The following is a 16,298-nucleotide window of genomic DNA, read 5'->3' as shown; positions in this document are numbered from 1 at the left end:
AAATTCCGGTAAATATGCATAAAATTTCTCTTACAAAAATTATTGCACCGGATATTTGTAAATAACTACCAAATTTTTTTTTTACTAGTTTTACTGATTAATTTTTATTTAAACAATCTGAAAATTTGAAAGGTAAATAATGCAAAGGGTATTTTTGTCATTATAAATTTTTATGGAGGTGGCATGTCAAGGTGGGGGGTGACAGGATAAAATTTCTTTAAGGAGAGCGGTGTTGAATATTTAAATTGATTTGGGGTTTGTTAGTTCTTGGGTCTTAGGAATTTTAAGCCCAACTTCTAGAAGCATATTCTAGAAGCCTATTCTAGAGAGATTCATGGAGATCTTTAGAAGATAAGGATAAGTTTTAACTTTTGCTAGAATAATAAAGAAAATTCTAGAGAGTGATTTATGACCATTAGATTAACTTTCTGGTGGCAAAATCTCAATCATTAATTCAGGAATGTAACTAGTATAAATAGAGGTGATGCATTTGAGTTTGTATCAAGTCAATATTATAAACACTCAATAATACTGTTATTCTTCCCTTTCAAAAAAGTTTTCTATCATCTTCCAAATACTTAAACACTTTCTCTTACTATCCAAAACTTGATTCCAATAAATAGTGTGTTATGATTATTCTGTTTTGAGTAGTTATATATTATATAAACATAAATTAAACAGGAATGTGAAATACCTTTTCTGGTATGAATTTTCACAATTTCTTTAGATCTGGTTTTTCCGTCTACTTAATTTTCTTCGTATGTGATATTTAAATATTTACTAAATTTTGATCTAAATTATGCAGCTTCATTCTAAGTTGAAGATGAGGTTTATTCATTTAATGAGAATTTATAGTATGCAACATGATTGATCACTTGTTAGAGATATTTTTTCCGTTTCTCGACCGTGATTTCCTTGAGTACACTTACTTTGAGAAAAATGGACCAGGCTCTTTGTTGATGTTGATGTTGGTTGTGGTTCATAATTAAGATAGATACCTAAACCCGACAGAATTCATGCAACATTCTGACCTAACTTCCCATCCAAAGCAACAGGGTAAGACTTCCGACGATGATCAAGCAGAAAAATCTCAAGAAGGTAAAATGGGCGTGTTAAGAGATAATAATAATTGGAAGAGAAAGAAGATAGTGTAGATGAGTTGAGAAATTCCATGCCCTTTTCATCTTTGCATCCTTGTATTTCCTTTGTTGGATTCTTGCAATCATGCCTTATATGATCCTATTCAAGAGGCTGAATGTTACATTAAATTTGATAAAGTTTGTATATTCATTTGATTTGATCCTAGTTAAATCTAATTTCTAGTCAAAGAATGTAATAAAATGTGTGAGGCGGTGTCACAATAGTCCATCTCTTCATTTTTTTTTTAATTTTCTTTTGGGATTTGCATTAAAGGAACATATATTAATATTATCCTCTAAGGCAGAGCCGTCTCAAACTTATGAGATTGTCTATGTTAGAAGTTGAAGTTAACTTTAATTATATTGTGATATTTTTTCAAAAGGCACTAGTACAAAAAGAATAATATAATTTGTAAATTTACACCCGTTTTACAAAAAACGGGTGTAAATAGCAAATGCGGTGGCAGTTTTGTAAATAAAGTCTTATTTTGAATTTTAGTACGTAACAATAGACACCCTATTTTTAAATCACGGGTGTAAATTCAAATATTATTTATTATCAACTCTATATTACACCTGATATTCAAAAAAAGGGTGTAAATTTAAAAATAAAAATAAAATATTCGTGCCTTAAACAATAACTTTTATTATTCTTATTTGTTTAATCTTAAATTTTCTTAAAAAAATAATAAATTTTAATATTAATATATAACAATAGACACCCTATATTTAAAAATAGGGTGTATAATTATAACAATATAAATGACTAAATTTATATTAAACCCGTTATATTAAAATAGAGTGTAAATTTTGGAATATTAATATAACAATAGACACCCTATATTTAAAAATAGGGTGTATAATTATAACAATATAAATGACTAAATTTATATTAAACCCGTTATATTAAAATAGGGTGTAAATTTAGGAAACCCTAAGTACAATTTATCATTACCGCCTAAAATATAACCATGACTTCTCATGTTCCAAATTTTCTTTTCATTTCACATTTTAGAAACTTTTCATCATCGATGAAGTGCAAGAAATAGTGAAAAAGGAACAAAGAACGTGATTGCTCGGAAATCTTCACAACCCACAACGGCTTCATCATTCTTCTTTACCGTTTTCTATACTCTCTTTTACGCTGCTTTGGATATTAAAGTTGATTCATTCGTTGTTGTTCTTACTTTTCTTTGCTGGGTTTCTTCTAGTTTCATCGTTAATTCCATCAGTTTCGAACTCGCTTGGAAGGTACTTTATTCATTTATTCGTTTGTTTTCATTCATCTACTCATCAAAATTATTTTAACCATTGTGCTGGACGATCTTTACTCATCAAAATTATTTTAACCATTGTGCTGGACGATCTTTACGAAAGCTACTAGCAGCTGCTCGACGACTCATCGAAGAAGGTTTTTTCATCTCCATAGAAACATAACGCAACATCAACAACGGGTTATTGATTTGCAAGTTTGAGACAATCAGGTAAATCTTTTTCCCACTGCCTCTATAATATTTGAACACATGGTTGATTTTGAATGTTGTGTTAATTGTTTTGTGCATTGGTTGTGTTGATTGTTTTGTGCATTGGTTCTGTTTGGAATTAACATTGAAACAGTTTTTGTATATTTTCGTATGGTTCTATTATTCTGATCTCTTTCACAGATTGTGTAATGCTGAAACAGTTTGAGTATGTTTCAGCTTCTTGTTTGATTTTCATTTAAAATTGTAGTATCAATGTTATGATTGAACGTTTAGGGCATTTTCCGCGAGTTCCCAAGCCCAACGACAATTCCAAGATGGGATTTTCATTGGAATTTGCTGGCATGCTTAACAGAGCCTGCCTGTTCTTTTATATTAGGATTGTTGGATTTGTCGCAAGCCTGCTTAACAGAGCATGCCTGTTCTTTATGTTCATGAGTCTGCATATGGTAAGCTATTTGGTAAGCTATTTGGTCTATATTCAATCTTGAAATCGTACCCCAGAAATTTCTGTAACCACGTCTGTTGTTCAGAAGTTTGCAGTGATTGATCCATGAGGATTTTCATACTTCTTTGATCTGTTCTAGTAATAAACTTGTTTCCCAACAAGTTGTGTTTCAACTATTCCCTTGGTACCATCTTCAACAACATCTTTTCCGCCATGCAAATGTTTTTTTCCATCATAAACTTCAGACCCCATTTCTTTTACCAAAACTGGTGGATATACCAGAGGCTTATCAGGATAATCCTTCAAGAACGAATTCGCTGTCATGAACCTGAAAACCTGAAACAGGTAGCTTTGATCCCTCACTATATCTGCACTCAAGAGTTTCTGTAATAAAGTTGGCTTCTTCTTGTTTTCTAAAAAATCTTTGTCAGCCAGCTTCTGCTTCTTGCCGTTCCGACGCCTTTTGTTTGGATTCCTTCTTGCCTTGTTTTTGAATTTTCTTTTGTTGGTAAATGGGGTTTCATTCTCTTCACTCTGAAGGCCTTGATTTGCAGCATTCTTCAGATAGTATGAAGGTATTTCGGCAACTTCAACTCCCAACTCAGCTTGCTTTGCTAAAACCTCTTTGAGCTGCAATGACAAAAATATATGCTAAGTTCGAGATCTGCAAAACTATGCAGTGTTGTCGACTGCGAAACGCAGAAAATAGCCGTTTATTCAAACTTTGTTATGCAATAATGCTATAGTGGCTATCCGACAACATTTTGAACAAACTAGCGTATCGCAAAACCTCTCTATCAATAAGTATACCTCTCTTTGTAAAACCTCTCTATCAATGCACTTGGAGTCTTTCGATTGTTCACTCTGCGTCTGCAAGTAGTAATTTGGTTATTATTAATTAGTCAATAACATTTTAATAAACACAAGCAGATAGAGTAGATTGTTTGAAACCTTCTCATTTTTTTCTCTGGAAGGGTGATTCTTCCTCCGTGCGTCACGCCATCGTAGAATTTCTTGCTCAGAATAAGTCGCAGAATAGGATCTAATGATTAGAAGGACAAATAATAAAAGCGTAAGTGTTATGATATTATCGGTGCAAAGATCGAACTAAACCCTGATGAGGAAATAATACATGATTACTAAAACCAGCACCACAAATGAGGTTTCTGTTCCATTTGGATGGTTATTTAAAATTTAAGTTCGGAACCAAAATCGTGAATTGGAACTTGTGAACCAATTAACAGAACTTTTGAGAATCAGTTATTGCCGATTCACCTTGTAACTTATAGAAGTAACGAAAATTAGATTTTGGTGGATGATTGGTGAGTGAGAGGCAGTGATAGGAAGTAAAAGATTGGTAAGATATTATTGGAAAGTCGGACAATGTTAAAGCTACCTTTGTGGTTGCTGCTGATGTTCCTCAGAATTTAAACCAAAAGTTCCTGCTCTCTCATTGTTGGGACCTGTTTTTTTCTCACAAGCATTAGTCTAACAGCAGAAAATTGTTTTCATCTCGATACAAAGTAGAAGAGTTCAAACCTCTACCCTTACGATCTTTTTGAAAACCCTGCTCTCCTGTTTCCTTTGAAGTTATTGTTTGGCGATCCTTTCCAGTTAGAGTTTGCAAAATTAGTGTTGACATTGCTATTAGGATTTTCCTGCAGCGACAATTTAGATTTGCATTAAACTAAATCCTTAGCAAATTGATAAACATGACTAATACACATTAAAGCAATGTTGTCAATAGCTGATCACAGAAAGTAGAAGTATATTCAACTTCAAATTTTGCTACACTAGTGCTAAGGCCCTAATATAGTCAGGATCATACTTGAGAGCGTGCAAGGCAGGTTCACCCGTGACTAAATAGGGTCGCATAAAATGTTTATCACTGCTAAACCTTGGCAAAATAGGGCTCTATTTGTTAGAGTTAAATTCTGGCTAAGCTACACAGGGCCTCCGAAAGTTTAAGACGACACTGGCTATAACCACTATTTGACAACACTTTGTACTAAAGTAAATCATGTATCACTAAACGACTGTGGTTAGTTAAAACTTCACTTCGCGACAATGCTATAACGCGCTATTTGAGAACATTGCAATGAAAAGACAAACACATTCAGTTTCAAAATACCTGTGAATGTGAATTCCTAAATGCAGAACTTTGAGCATTGTTTGTATTATGTGGCACAGAAGTATTCCCTTGTAACTGCTGAGATGGAAAAGGACCTGATACAAAACCATTTGGGTTCCCGGCTGCCGGATTTGGGGCAATTGGTGGCCTGACTTGATTTCCAGGCACAACACCAAACTGAGAATTTCCAGAAAACGTTGGATTTTGAGGGACCATAGGATGAGGAGGCAGTTGGTTAGGAGGAAAGCCAAACATAGGTTGTTGTTGAACAGGATGCATGCCATATGGTCTCTGCATTTGCATAGGTAACTGTTGGTTCATATTCTGCATTGGTTCATATTCTGCATTGAGAGAAATTCATTGGAGGTGGTTGTTATAATTCAGCGTTGTTCGCTAGTTTTGCTTCTGAGTTTGTAAAATTAGTTTGCTAACTGTGTTTTTAGTTGTCAATTTAGTTGTCACTAACTTAACACATTTATGATCAAAATTATGGTTTCCTCACAAGACTAGTTGTATTATTTATAAGAAACACTAGTTGTATTATACTTGTAAGTGCATCTTTTAACTACAATTCTTTTTGTTCTTTACATAGTTATGGATCGTAGTTGGATGCAAAAAAATCGCCTATCCGAGGAGTATAAGAAAGGAGTGTTAGAGTTTTTGAAATTTGCTGAAACTAATCTTCCTGAAAGTAATGGAAGATTTCACTGTCCTTGTGCTAAGTGTGTAAATATTGCACCTTTAGAGGCTCACATCGTATGGGAACACTTAGGAGTTAACGGGATTTGTCAAAATTATACAAAGTGGATATGGCATGGTGAATTGTCTGACGCGCCAAAGGCCTCTCCTAAAGAAGAGTTTGATGTAGAGATGGGTGATCGTCTAGAAGATATGATCCGTGATATTGGACAAGACTCTTTTCAACGGGCAAATATACATGATACTCTTTGCAATGACAGTAAAATCCCTTTGTATCCAAATTGTAAAAACTTCACACGACTGTCGGCTGTGCTAAGATTGTTCAATTTGAAGGCGATTAATAGTTGGACAGATAAAAGCTTCACACAATTGTTAGAGTTGTTGAAGGAAATGTTACCGGAAGAAAACATGTTGCCGAACCGGGCCTATGAGGCAAAAAAGATATTATGTCCAATGGGTATAGAATATAAGAAAATACACGTATGCCCTAATGACTGCATATTGTATTGGAAAGATAATGAAGAGAAAGAAATGTGTGTGATAGTGTAATCGGAACACTTCTTAATATTCAAGGTAAGACCAAAGATGGTTTAAGTTCTCGTTTAGATATGGTTAAGATGAAAATAAGAGAGGAGTTAGCTCCTCAACCAAGAGGTAACAAAACCTATTTGCCACCGGCGTGTCATACATTGTCAAAAGAAGAGAAAAGAAAATTTTGCCAGTGTCTACAAGGTGTGAAAGTGCCAAATGGATACTCCTCAAATGTCAAAAGTCTCGTGTCAATACAAGATCTCAAACTAATTGGTTTAAAATCTCACGATTGCCACATTTTGATGCAACAACTACTACCTGTGGCTATTCGTGGCATCTTGCCAAAAAATGTCCGACATGCCATAACTAGATTGTGCTTATTCTTTAATGATATTTGTAACAAAGTGATTGACCCTGATAAATTGGACGAGATGGAAAACGAGTCAATTATTATCTTGTGTCAGTTGGAGATGTTTTTTCCTCCTTCATTTTTTGACATCATGGTTCACTTGATTGTTCATCTAGTTAGAGAGATTAGATTGTGTGGTCCTGTTTATTTAAGGTGGATGTATCCTTTTGAACGATACATGAAGATATTGAAAGGCTATGTGAAGAATTATTATCGTCCTGAAGCATCTATTGTTGAAAGGTACATCACAGAAGAAGCCATTGAATTTTGTACAGACTATTTGTCAGATGCAAAACCTGTAGGACTACCCAAGTCTCGTCATGATGGAAGATGTGACGGTAAGGGTACACGTCTAAAGGTTAAGCATATGGGCGAAGGGGAAGTTTTTCAAGCACATTTGTATATATTGAATAACACTGACGAGGTTCATCCATACTTGAGTACACATCAAACCATTGTCAAAGCTAAAAACCCTCGTATGACTGAAAAATGGGTGTTGAAAGAGCATAACAGAACATTCTCAAAATGGTTTAAAACCAAGATTATGAATGATGATAATGCTTCTGATACATTAAAGTTTCTAGCATACGAGCCTAGCTTTAATGTTTTATGTTGGAGTGGGTACGATATAAATAAGTTTTCTTTTTGTACAAAATCACAGGATGACAAGAGTACCATGCAAAATAGTGGGGTAATGATAACAGCTTCTTCAATGCACTTTTCTAGTTCAAAGGATAAAAACCCTGTCTTGGCATCCACAGCTTACTTTGGCGTTATAGAAGAGATATGGGAGCTCAATTATGTTAAGTTTAAAGTTCCTATTTTTAAATGTAAATGGGTTAATAGTAACAATGGTGTGCAAACTGATGAATTAGGATTTACATTGGTGGACCTTGATAAGGTAGGATATAAGGATGAACCTTTTATCATGGCAGCTCAAGCAGTACAAGTATTTTATGTAAAGGATCCCTCGAACACTAGGTGGTCTGTTGTCCTCCAAAGAAGAAACATGAATTATAGTGATGAAAATGAAGATTCAACTCTAGACATTGATCACAATACTTCTTTTTCAACACAAAGGCCTTATTTTAATGATGAAAATGAAGTTGATGATGTTTATGCCATTCGTTATGATCATCAAGAAGGGATTTTGGAGGATAATAACAAATAACCAAGAAAAACCATCTATATTTTACTAATAACTATATTTTAGTTAATAAATTGTTATTATGTTTATTATTCATTTTAATTTTAGTTTTGACTAATATTGTTTTCTCTCTAAACAGGAATTATGGATAAACCATCTAGCTCTTCACCAAAAAAAAAGAAGACTAGAGGTGTCACAGCATTGCTACGTTTCATTGCCAAACTTCCTGATGGTGAAAAATACCAAATTGATTTTGATCCTGATACCTTCCAACCCATTGGTCAGTATGCTGCAAAGTTTAAAAGTTATTTGTCATTCATTGCACGTAGCAAGGTTAGTATAAATGAAAAGCAATGGAAAAAGATAAGCGATAAGTTGAAGGACGTGATATGGGACGATATCACGGTATGCATTTTTAATTAATTATTTTAAAGTTATTATCTATAATTGCTTCAATTACTAACACTCCTTATGTTTTGAAGTGTAAGTTCACTTGCCCCACTGATAAAGAATTTAGGAAGCATTGGTTTGTTTATACGGGGGAACGATTGAAGCAATTTAAGACATTGCTCTCAAATGTCTATATATTTGGGAAAGGAGATAAGCATGGAAATACAACTCCATTTGAAAAGTATAAATTTATCAAAGAAGAAGATTGGGATTTGTTTGTCCAGACTCGACAAAAAGAGATTTTCAAGTTAGTTAAATTTGTAGATTTATTTTTATGTTATCTAAATTGATTTGGTTTTTGACGTTTAGTTTAATGTGATTTATTTGTAATAGGAGAAAAGGCTAAAAGGAAAGACACATGCATCAAAGAATATCCACCCTCATATTTTGTCTCGTGGTGGTTATGAAAAACTTAGGGCCACCGTAATGGAAGAGAGGAGGAAAAAAGTGATTGAAGAGGCCAAAGGTGATGAAAGTTTGATGGTTGACCCTCCCGAACTAAAGCGATATGAGGCATGGTTGATGGCTCGACAGAAGCCATCGGGAAATTTTACATCTGAGGCAACAAACTTAGTAGCATCTAAGATTGTAAGTAATAAAAGATTTATTGATAAATTTAAATTTCATTCATAACTTAGTAATCATTTTACATCATTTTTATATGTATCTAAATGTTTTAGGGAGAGTTAGTGGAAAAAAATACACAAGGTACTATTGTCTTTGAAGGGCGTGACGATATCTTGACTGTTGCCCTTGGAATAAATGAACACCCTGGTCGGATCCGCACTGCTCCTAGGGGTGTGGGCTTTAAGAAATTCTATGGAAAAAGTTCACGCTCCACCTTAGGAGGTGTCTCTCAAGATGACCTTCTAGCCCACCTTCAAGCCTTGGAGCAAAAAATGAATATAGATTTCCAACATAAATTACAAAAACATCTCCAACAACAAAGAACAGAGCTCCAACAACAAATGCAAAAAGAGATGCAAGAGGAGAGAGCTCAAATCCAACAAGGAATGAAACTCCTACAACAGATGCAATTGGAGCTCCGCTCCGAGAGGCCTAAAGAGATGTTTATAAAAGAGGTATGCGTAACTGGATACAATTAATCTACTAAAAATTAGAAAAAAATTAATTTAATTAATGTTCACTTGATACAGCATGTAGAATCTGTGGGTACGAGCACTAACGGAAGTTGCTCAAAGGTTATGACTACTGAAGATTTAACTAAAAAAATGGATGCTTCTGAAGATTACCTCAAAAAGATTAACAATCTCAAGGAAAATTCATTCTCTCTAGATTTGGATCATGAAACAAGTGAACTCTCAGTTTTTATTGATAGGGTGGATCTTAATGAATTAACTTCCGGTATTAAATGGCTATCCACATCTATCTTGTCTTTATGGTGCACGTAAGTATCATATTCTATTGTTAGTTATTTTTTTTATGTATCAAATATAATTAATATTTGTTTCAAAAATTTAGATATCTACATCGCATGTGTATCTCCAAGAATTTCAACAAACTATTTGGGTTTCTCGATCCAAATAGGATACTAGTTCACACAAAACCGGCCGAAGTTATTCAAACATACATACAAAATAAGTTGGATGGAGAGCCAAAAAAATGTTATTTAGGACCATTGCTAAATAGGTAAGTACATGTTTCCTTCAAGGTTTTATCGTTTTTCATATGTTATTTTGTAATATTTAAATTTTATTGATTCTAACACTTTTTTTTTGTAAATTTACAGCAATCACTGGCAATTGTTTGTCATTTGTCCTGAAGATAATATTATTTTTTGGTTTTGTTCATTAAACAGATCTCCTAAGAAAAATATTAAGGTCATATTGGAGGGGTAAGAAGCCTAAATAGAGAGATATCATTTATACTAAATTTTTGTACACATAGTCTTTATATTTATAACTTACTTCGTTGACAACTCTTTTATCAGAGCTCTAGAAGGTTATCATTTATTAAGAGGTATTAAGAAGAAGAAGCCTAATTGGAAGAATATTATGGTAAGATTTGTTTTACTATATTGTCGTTTCTTGGAATACTGGTGTGTTGGCTTGATTTTTTAGTTCTTGAAAGATACCATTTATAAAGAGGTATTAAATGCCCATATATCTTGATTATTTATATTATTATAAATGAGATAAAGAAAAAGAAAATTCCGATTTTATAATTGCAAGTGATATATTTGTAAGTTATCATTATAAACATGTAGTATATTTATTACTGAATTGCACTTATGGTGATAAAATTATAGTTGTACATGCTCTGAACCAACTAAAATTGTATGTGTTTCTATGTCGAGTGAAGAAAGTTAGTGTTGGTACAAATTTTGTGAAAAAGGAAAAAAGTTTGTGATGTTGTTGTTTTTGGTGGCTTTAATGTAACTAGGAGTTTATATGCAGGGGCATCAACAAGATAACGGATGGGCATGTGGATATTATGTCATGAAAAATATGTTTGACATTATTGATGCTTGTATTGTTGAAAGATTCAATGAGGTATTTTATATTACATATATTTAATGAAAAACATGTAAATTATTGTTTAACATGTAGTTGTTTAATTTATTATATGTTTGAACTTGCAGATATTCACAGACACCTCATCATATGAAAAAGAGTCAATTGATCACATCCGACAACTTTGGGCTCAATTCTTTTTGCAAAAGGTTGAAGAGCAAGAGAACCAGGAAAAGAAAGATTTAATGACAAAACAGAAGCGATTAAAAAAACTTATATATAGATATATTTTGTTCCATGAATGATTTATTGGTACAAGTTACATGAACAAAGTGGTTGAATTTTTTTCTTACATGAATACAATTTTGTTGATGTATGACTTGGTGCAAGATTCTAAAGATTAGAGAAATGTTTGTTTTGGTTATTTTTGTTTTTTATTGAATATCCAGGAATATATAAAAATATTTGGTTTAATGAAATTTCAAATAAAATATTTTTAAAAAAATTGAGATATTTTACACCCTTCATACACAAAATAGGGTGTAAATGTGTTAAAATAAATGTAATTATAAGATATTTTACATTTGATATATCAAAAATAGGGTGTAAATATTTGTCATTTTACACCCGTTTGAATTATAATAGGGTGTAAATTCGTTTAACTTCAATGTATGTAGGTGACAATTTACACCCGTTTTATATTAAATAGGGTGTAAATGTCCTAAAATTCAATGTATATATCTACCAATTACACCTTTTTTTATCTAAAACAGGGTGTAATAGGTGACAAGTTACACCCGTTTTATATTAAACAGGGTGTAAATGTCTTAAAATTTAATGTATATATCTACCAATTACACCCTTTTTTTAAATCTAAAATAGGGTGTAATATATTCTCTTTTTACACCCGTTTTAAAACGGGTGTAAATTCTTCATACATATCTCACCCTTTGAATTTACACCCTATCATAACGGGTGTAATATGTATAAAAAACGGGTGTAAAATCGTCTTTCTGCACTAGTGTAGTATAAATAGAGGTGATGCATTTGAGTTTGTATCAAGTCAATATTATAAACACTCAATAATACTGTTATTCTTCCCTTTCAAAAAAGTTTTCTATCATCTTCCAAATACTTAAACACTTTCTCTTACTATCCAAAACTTGATTCCAATAAATAGTGTGTTATGATTATTCTGTTTTGAGTAGTTATATATTATATAAACATAAATTAAACAGGAATGTGAAATACCTTTTCTGGTATGAATTTTCACAATTTCTTTAGATCTGGTTTTTCCGTCTACTTAATTTTCTTCGTATGTGATATTTAAATATTTACTAAATTTTTATCTAAATTATGCAGCTTCATTCTAAGTTGAAGATGAGGTTTATTCATTTAATGAGAATTTATAGTATGCAACATGATTGATCACTTGTTAGAGATATTTTTTCCGTTTCTCGACCGTGATTTCCTTGAGTACACTTACTTTGAGAAAAATGGACCAGGCTCTTTGTTGATGTTGATGTTGGTTGTGGTTCATAATTAAGATAGATACCTAAACCCGACAGAATTCATGCAACATTCTTACCTAACTTCCCATCCAAAGCAACAGGGTAAGACTTCCGACGATGATCAAGCAGAAAAATCTCAAGAAGGTAAAATGGGTTTGTATATTCATTTGATTTGATCCTAGTTAAATCTAATTTCTAGTCAAAGAATGTAATAAAATGTGTGAGGCGGTGTCACAATAGTCCATCTCTTCATTTTTTTTTAATTTTCTTTTGGGATTTGCATTAAAGGAACATATATTAATATTATCCTCTAAGGCAGAGCCGTCTCAAACTTATGAGATTGTCTATGTTAGAAGTTGAAGTTAACTTTAATTATATTGTGATATTTTTTCAAAAGGTCTTATTTAACCTTAAATTAATTATGAAATATATGGATGGAGGCTCTTTATGCTATAACTTTTACATGAAAAAGTGTGGGACCCATGCAACGTAGATGGTCTTGCAATGCCTTCAAAGACGGTCTTGGGATTAAATTTTTTTTATATGTAGTGACTCCAAAATATAAATACCTTCCAAAATTTAAATGGCTACATTTTTTACTAGATGGAGCAAAATCCATAGCATAAAACTGTATACAAATGTATCTAATATTAACCATTTCAATTTTATGTAAGCTAAACAAATTTATACATTCATCTTTAAATAATACCACAAGAACACATGATAAATCATAATGCAAAACAATACTTTGAAATGTAGATATTAATATTCTGCAAACATATTAAGGTATAAAAATCTGGATAGTAATATGTTTTTCAATGTACAAGACTTGTTAAGATTATAAGCAATATAACATTAGGAATACAATTATCAACAATATAACATTAGAACACCCTTATTTAGAGGCTTTTAATAGAGCAATGCTTAACCGATATAAAATTATAAAAAATATTAGAACATACTTATTTAGAGTTTTTAATAGAGCCTAATTCGGTTCAATGTGACGATAAAAAAGACATATCCTATGTATTTATAAAATTACAACTCTAATACCTCTTATGGATCCTAGATGTTGGACCTAGATTTTATTCTACACATATCTAAATTTGTACTTAAAACTCATTATTATTAGGATTAAGCATCTTCAAATATATCACATTTACAACATAAATACATCTTATAAAATCAAAAGATAAAACTGATTGTAGTCCAGAAAAATACTTCTAACATTCTTCCATTTGAACAAAATCAATTTTGTGATGTTAATTGAAAATAAATATTTTGAAAACGACTACGAATTTGACAACACAATTTTGACTATTTCCCCTAGTTTCGTTATTATTTTTATTAATAACTTTTTATAAGATTTACCGATTCATGATGTACTTTATAGTAGTCACATAGACATGTGTTGGTAATGGATTTAAGCAGACCAAAAATTCTATGTTTATTTTTTTATCACTCTTAATTGTCCTACATTTAAAATAGTATAATAAAATTATTATTTTTCTATCATAATAAATATTTCATGGATATCATCTAAATAAATTTTATAAAAAAATGTTAATAAAACAATCTAGTTGAAATTCCTTTTTATCAGTTCAACTGTAAAATAAAAAAGAAAACAAAACCATTTATTAAAAAATACTTATCTTTTATTTAAATTTAAAAAATATTAAAACATCATAATTTAGTTTGTTTAAGTTAATTATTTTATCATAAGGTAAAGATATTGGAAAAATACAAAAAAAAAAAGTAATTTTCTTCTTCTTATTATTATGAGAACAATTTATTAAGATATAAAACTCAATAATAAATAAAACACAGAAAAAACAAATAAATAATTAAATTTCTTGCATTTTATTACTAATTAGGATAATGTTAGGATACTTTGAGGATATTAGGATAGTTAGGAGATTAATTATTTAATTAGGGTAATTAGGTATTAGTAATTTAATTAGTATAATAAGGTTTGTTCAATTAGCATAATTTTATTTACAATGATCATTTAGTAATTAGTTATCTATTTATAATCAACAAAAAGAAAAATAAAAAATATAACTAATTAGGGAATTTTAATTAATTAGGGAATAGTAAATAAGGGAATAACTAATTAGGGAATATTAACTAATTATGGAATATTAATTAATTAGGGAATATTAAATAAACAAATATAACTAACTGGAATAAGTTTAGGGGTTTGATTATCTAATTATGGATAATAAATAAAGGATAAGGGATATAAAATATAAAATTAACCTTTATAATTAACTTGATTTTATTTAATATAAATTAGTTATACTTCTATTATGAGTTTATTTTCTAAATCAAACTAATTATTATATTTTTGCAAATTAACAAATAATTAAAATCAAATTCACACACCTAAACTATTAATTAACATTAGATTAATGTAATTAAGTTAGTAATCTGGGTTTACAATATTTCAATATTTTATTTGTTTTTTTATAGTTTGATTTGCTTATTTTCTATTATTAAAATAATTATAGGAAAAATATTTAAATGATTAGGGATTAATATAACAAAAAATTATGGTTAATTGATTGGGATTTTTTGGAATAATTATGGCCTAAAATTTTGGGATAAAAAAATTGGGGATAAATATAAAATCCTAGGGTTTCAAGAGATAAATCAGGGATAAAAATCATGGATAAAAGTAAGGAATAAGGGATATGATATTGGGTTAATTAAAGTTTTAATATTCAATATCAAATATCATTATGAATTTATTTTCTTAAATAAATTAAATATTAAATATTTGCAAAATGATTAAGGGATAAAATCAATTGAACACACCATAAACTATAAGTCCTCTACCCTAGCGTATTGAGGAATTTTCTTAAAATCAATCACTTCTCCGCCTCCGATGTGTGAGAAGTTTCAAGGGATAAAAACAATCAACAAAAACACCTTTTTATACAAGAACTACGGTACTCTGACCCTTCATCTAACGTGATGGTACGTAGGCATAGAGCTGTAAACTCTAGCGAGTATAATAATCAAAAACATTTTTTAGATCTTCCCTAATTAAATTATAAAACATTTTTGTAAATAAATGAACAATTAAAAAACGAATAGATGATAAACAAACATATCAAGCACATAGTAACCCTAGATTTAGAGGAGGATCTCATTAAGTACAATGTATATGAGGGGTGCTAATACCTTCGCCTTGCATAACCGACTTCTGAGTCCACTCATCGTTACGATGACAATACTTTTGCGGTTTTCTCGATATTTTCCCTTTCCTCTTGTAATAAATAAAACGGATGATGACTCTGTATTTTTCGCGTAACGGTAATTGCTGCATAACTATTATACGTCTGAAAACAAAGTCTTTTCCTATGGATCACTTTGGTTAAGCTGTGGGGAAGCCTGAACACAAAGCTGGAGTCTATGTATTCTTTAGTCAGGTCATCGCTCGAAAAATCGATGGGATCAAGTGTATTTCCATATATGAAGACTTGGAGCAGGTTGTTGATTCTCGAAGATTTAAGTCAAGATCAGCGAAGCATACACCATATATAACAAGAGAGGATCAAGATAAGAAGACTAGTTTTTTAAGGAGTATCTTGTATCAAGTGTTGTATAATATCTGTAAGATAATTGTCATATTATCATTATACTGGAAGAAACAAAAGGAAACCATTGAAAGGTGAATTAAGCACCTTCGAGGATGATAAAGTTGAACCATAATATATCTGATGCACTATTCTCCCTCTCTCTCTCGCTCTCTTTAATTTTCTGCATATTTTTTCATGCTTAGGTTTGTATTTCCTTCATTCAATAACATGCCATTAGAATTTATCTTATAGAGATTTCGTGATTAAAGTTTAGATCTATGATAGATCTAGTCA

General features: G+C 31.2%; 4 protein-coding genes and 1 long non-coding RNA gene across 5 annotated transcripts; 3 read left to right on the top strand and 2 right to left on the bottom strand.

Annotated features, from left to right (window-relative positions):
* Positions 1-500: 500 nt before the first annotated feature.
* Positions 501-1,363, top strand: LOC127105630 (uncharacterized). The gene is made up of 2 exons (XR_007795065.1): positions 501-702; positions 806-1,363. It is a non-coding gene; the product is annotated as an uncharacterized LOC127105630 (long non-coding RNA).
* A 1,833-nt stretch (positions 1,364-3,196) lies between these two features.
* LOC127101886 (uncharacterized) lies at positions 3,197-4,580 on the bottom strand. The gene is made up of 5 exons (XM_051039318.1): positions 4,562-4,580; positions 4,465-4,531; positions 4,020-4,110; positions 3,879-3,938; positions 3,197-3,698 (listed from the first exon to the last, which is right to left on the bottom strand). Exons 1-5 carry the CDS (start codon positions 4,578-4,580, stop codon positions 3,204-3,206), a joined length of 732 nt encoding a protein of 243 aa, XP_050895275.1. The 3' UTR covers positions 3,197-3,203.
* On the bottom strand, positions 4,579-5,523 carry LOC127105626 (uncharacterized). The gene is made up of 2 exons (XM_051042820.1): positions 5,200-5,523; positions 4,579-4,726 (listed from the first exon to the last, which is right to left on the bottom strand). The coding sequence occupies exons 1-2, from the start codon at positions 5,518-5,520 to the stop codon at positions 4,616-4,618; spliced, it is 432 nt and encodes a 143-aa protein (XP_050898777.1). The 5' UTR covers positions 5,521-5,523; the 3' UTR covers positions 4,579-4,615.
* Positions 5,524-8,128: 2,605 nt separating this feature from the next.
* Positions 8,129-8,781, top strand: LOC127101884 (uncharacterized). Its single transcript, XM_051039316.1, has 3 exons — positions 8,129-8,390; positions 8,468-8,682; positions 8,769-8,781. Exons 1-3 carry the CDS (start codon positions 8,130-8,132, stop codon positions 8,779-8,781), a joined length of 489 nt encoding a protein of 162 aa, XP_050895273.1. The 5' UTR covers position 8,129.
* On the top strand, positions 8,756-11,214 carry LOC127101882 (uncharacterized). Its single transcript, XM_051039315.1, has 8 exons — positions 8,756-9,023; positions 9,116-9,517; positions 9,593-9,843; positions 9,918-10,085; positions 10,186-10,290; positions 10,387-10,453; positions 10,853-10,948; positions 11,038-11,214. The coding sequence occupies exons 1-8, from the start codon at positions 8,862-8,864 to the stop codon at positions 11,212-11,214; spliced, it is 1,428 nt and encodes a 475-aa protein (XP_050895272.1). The 5' UTR covers positions 8,756-8,861.
* Positions 11,215-16,298: the final 5,084 nt, after the last annotated feature.

This window comes from Lathyrus oleraceus, chromosome 7 (assembly GCF_024323335.1).
Source record: "Lathyrus oleraceus cultivar Zhongwan6 chromosome 7, CAAS_Psat_ZW6_1.0, whole genome shotgun sequence".
NCBI classification, from domain to species: domain Eukaryota; kingdom Viridiplantae; phylum Streptophyta; class Magnoliopsida; order Fabales; family Fabaceae; genus Lathyrus; species Lathyrus oleraceus.
This window is presented reverse-complemented; position numbering and strand designations above follow the sequence as displayed.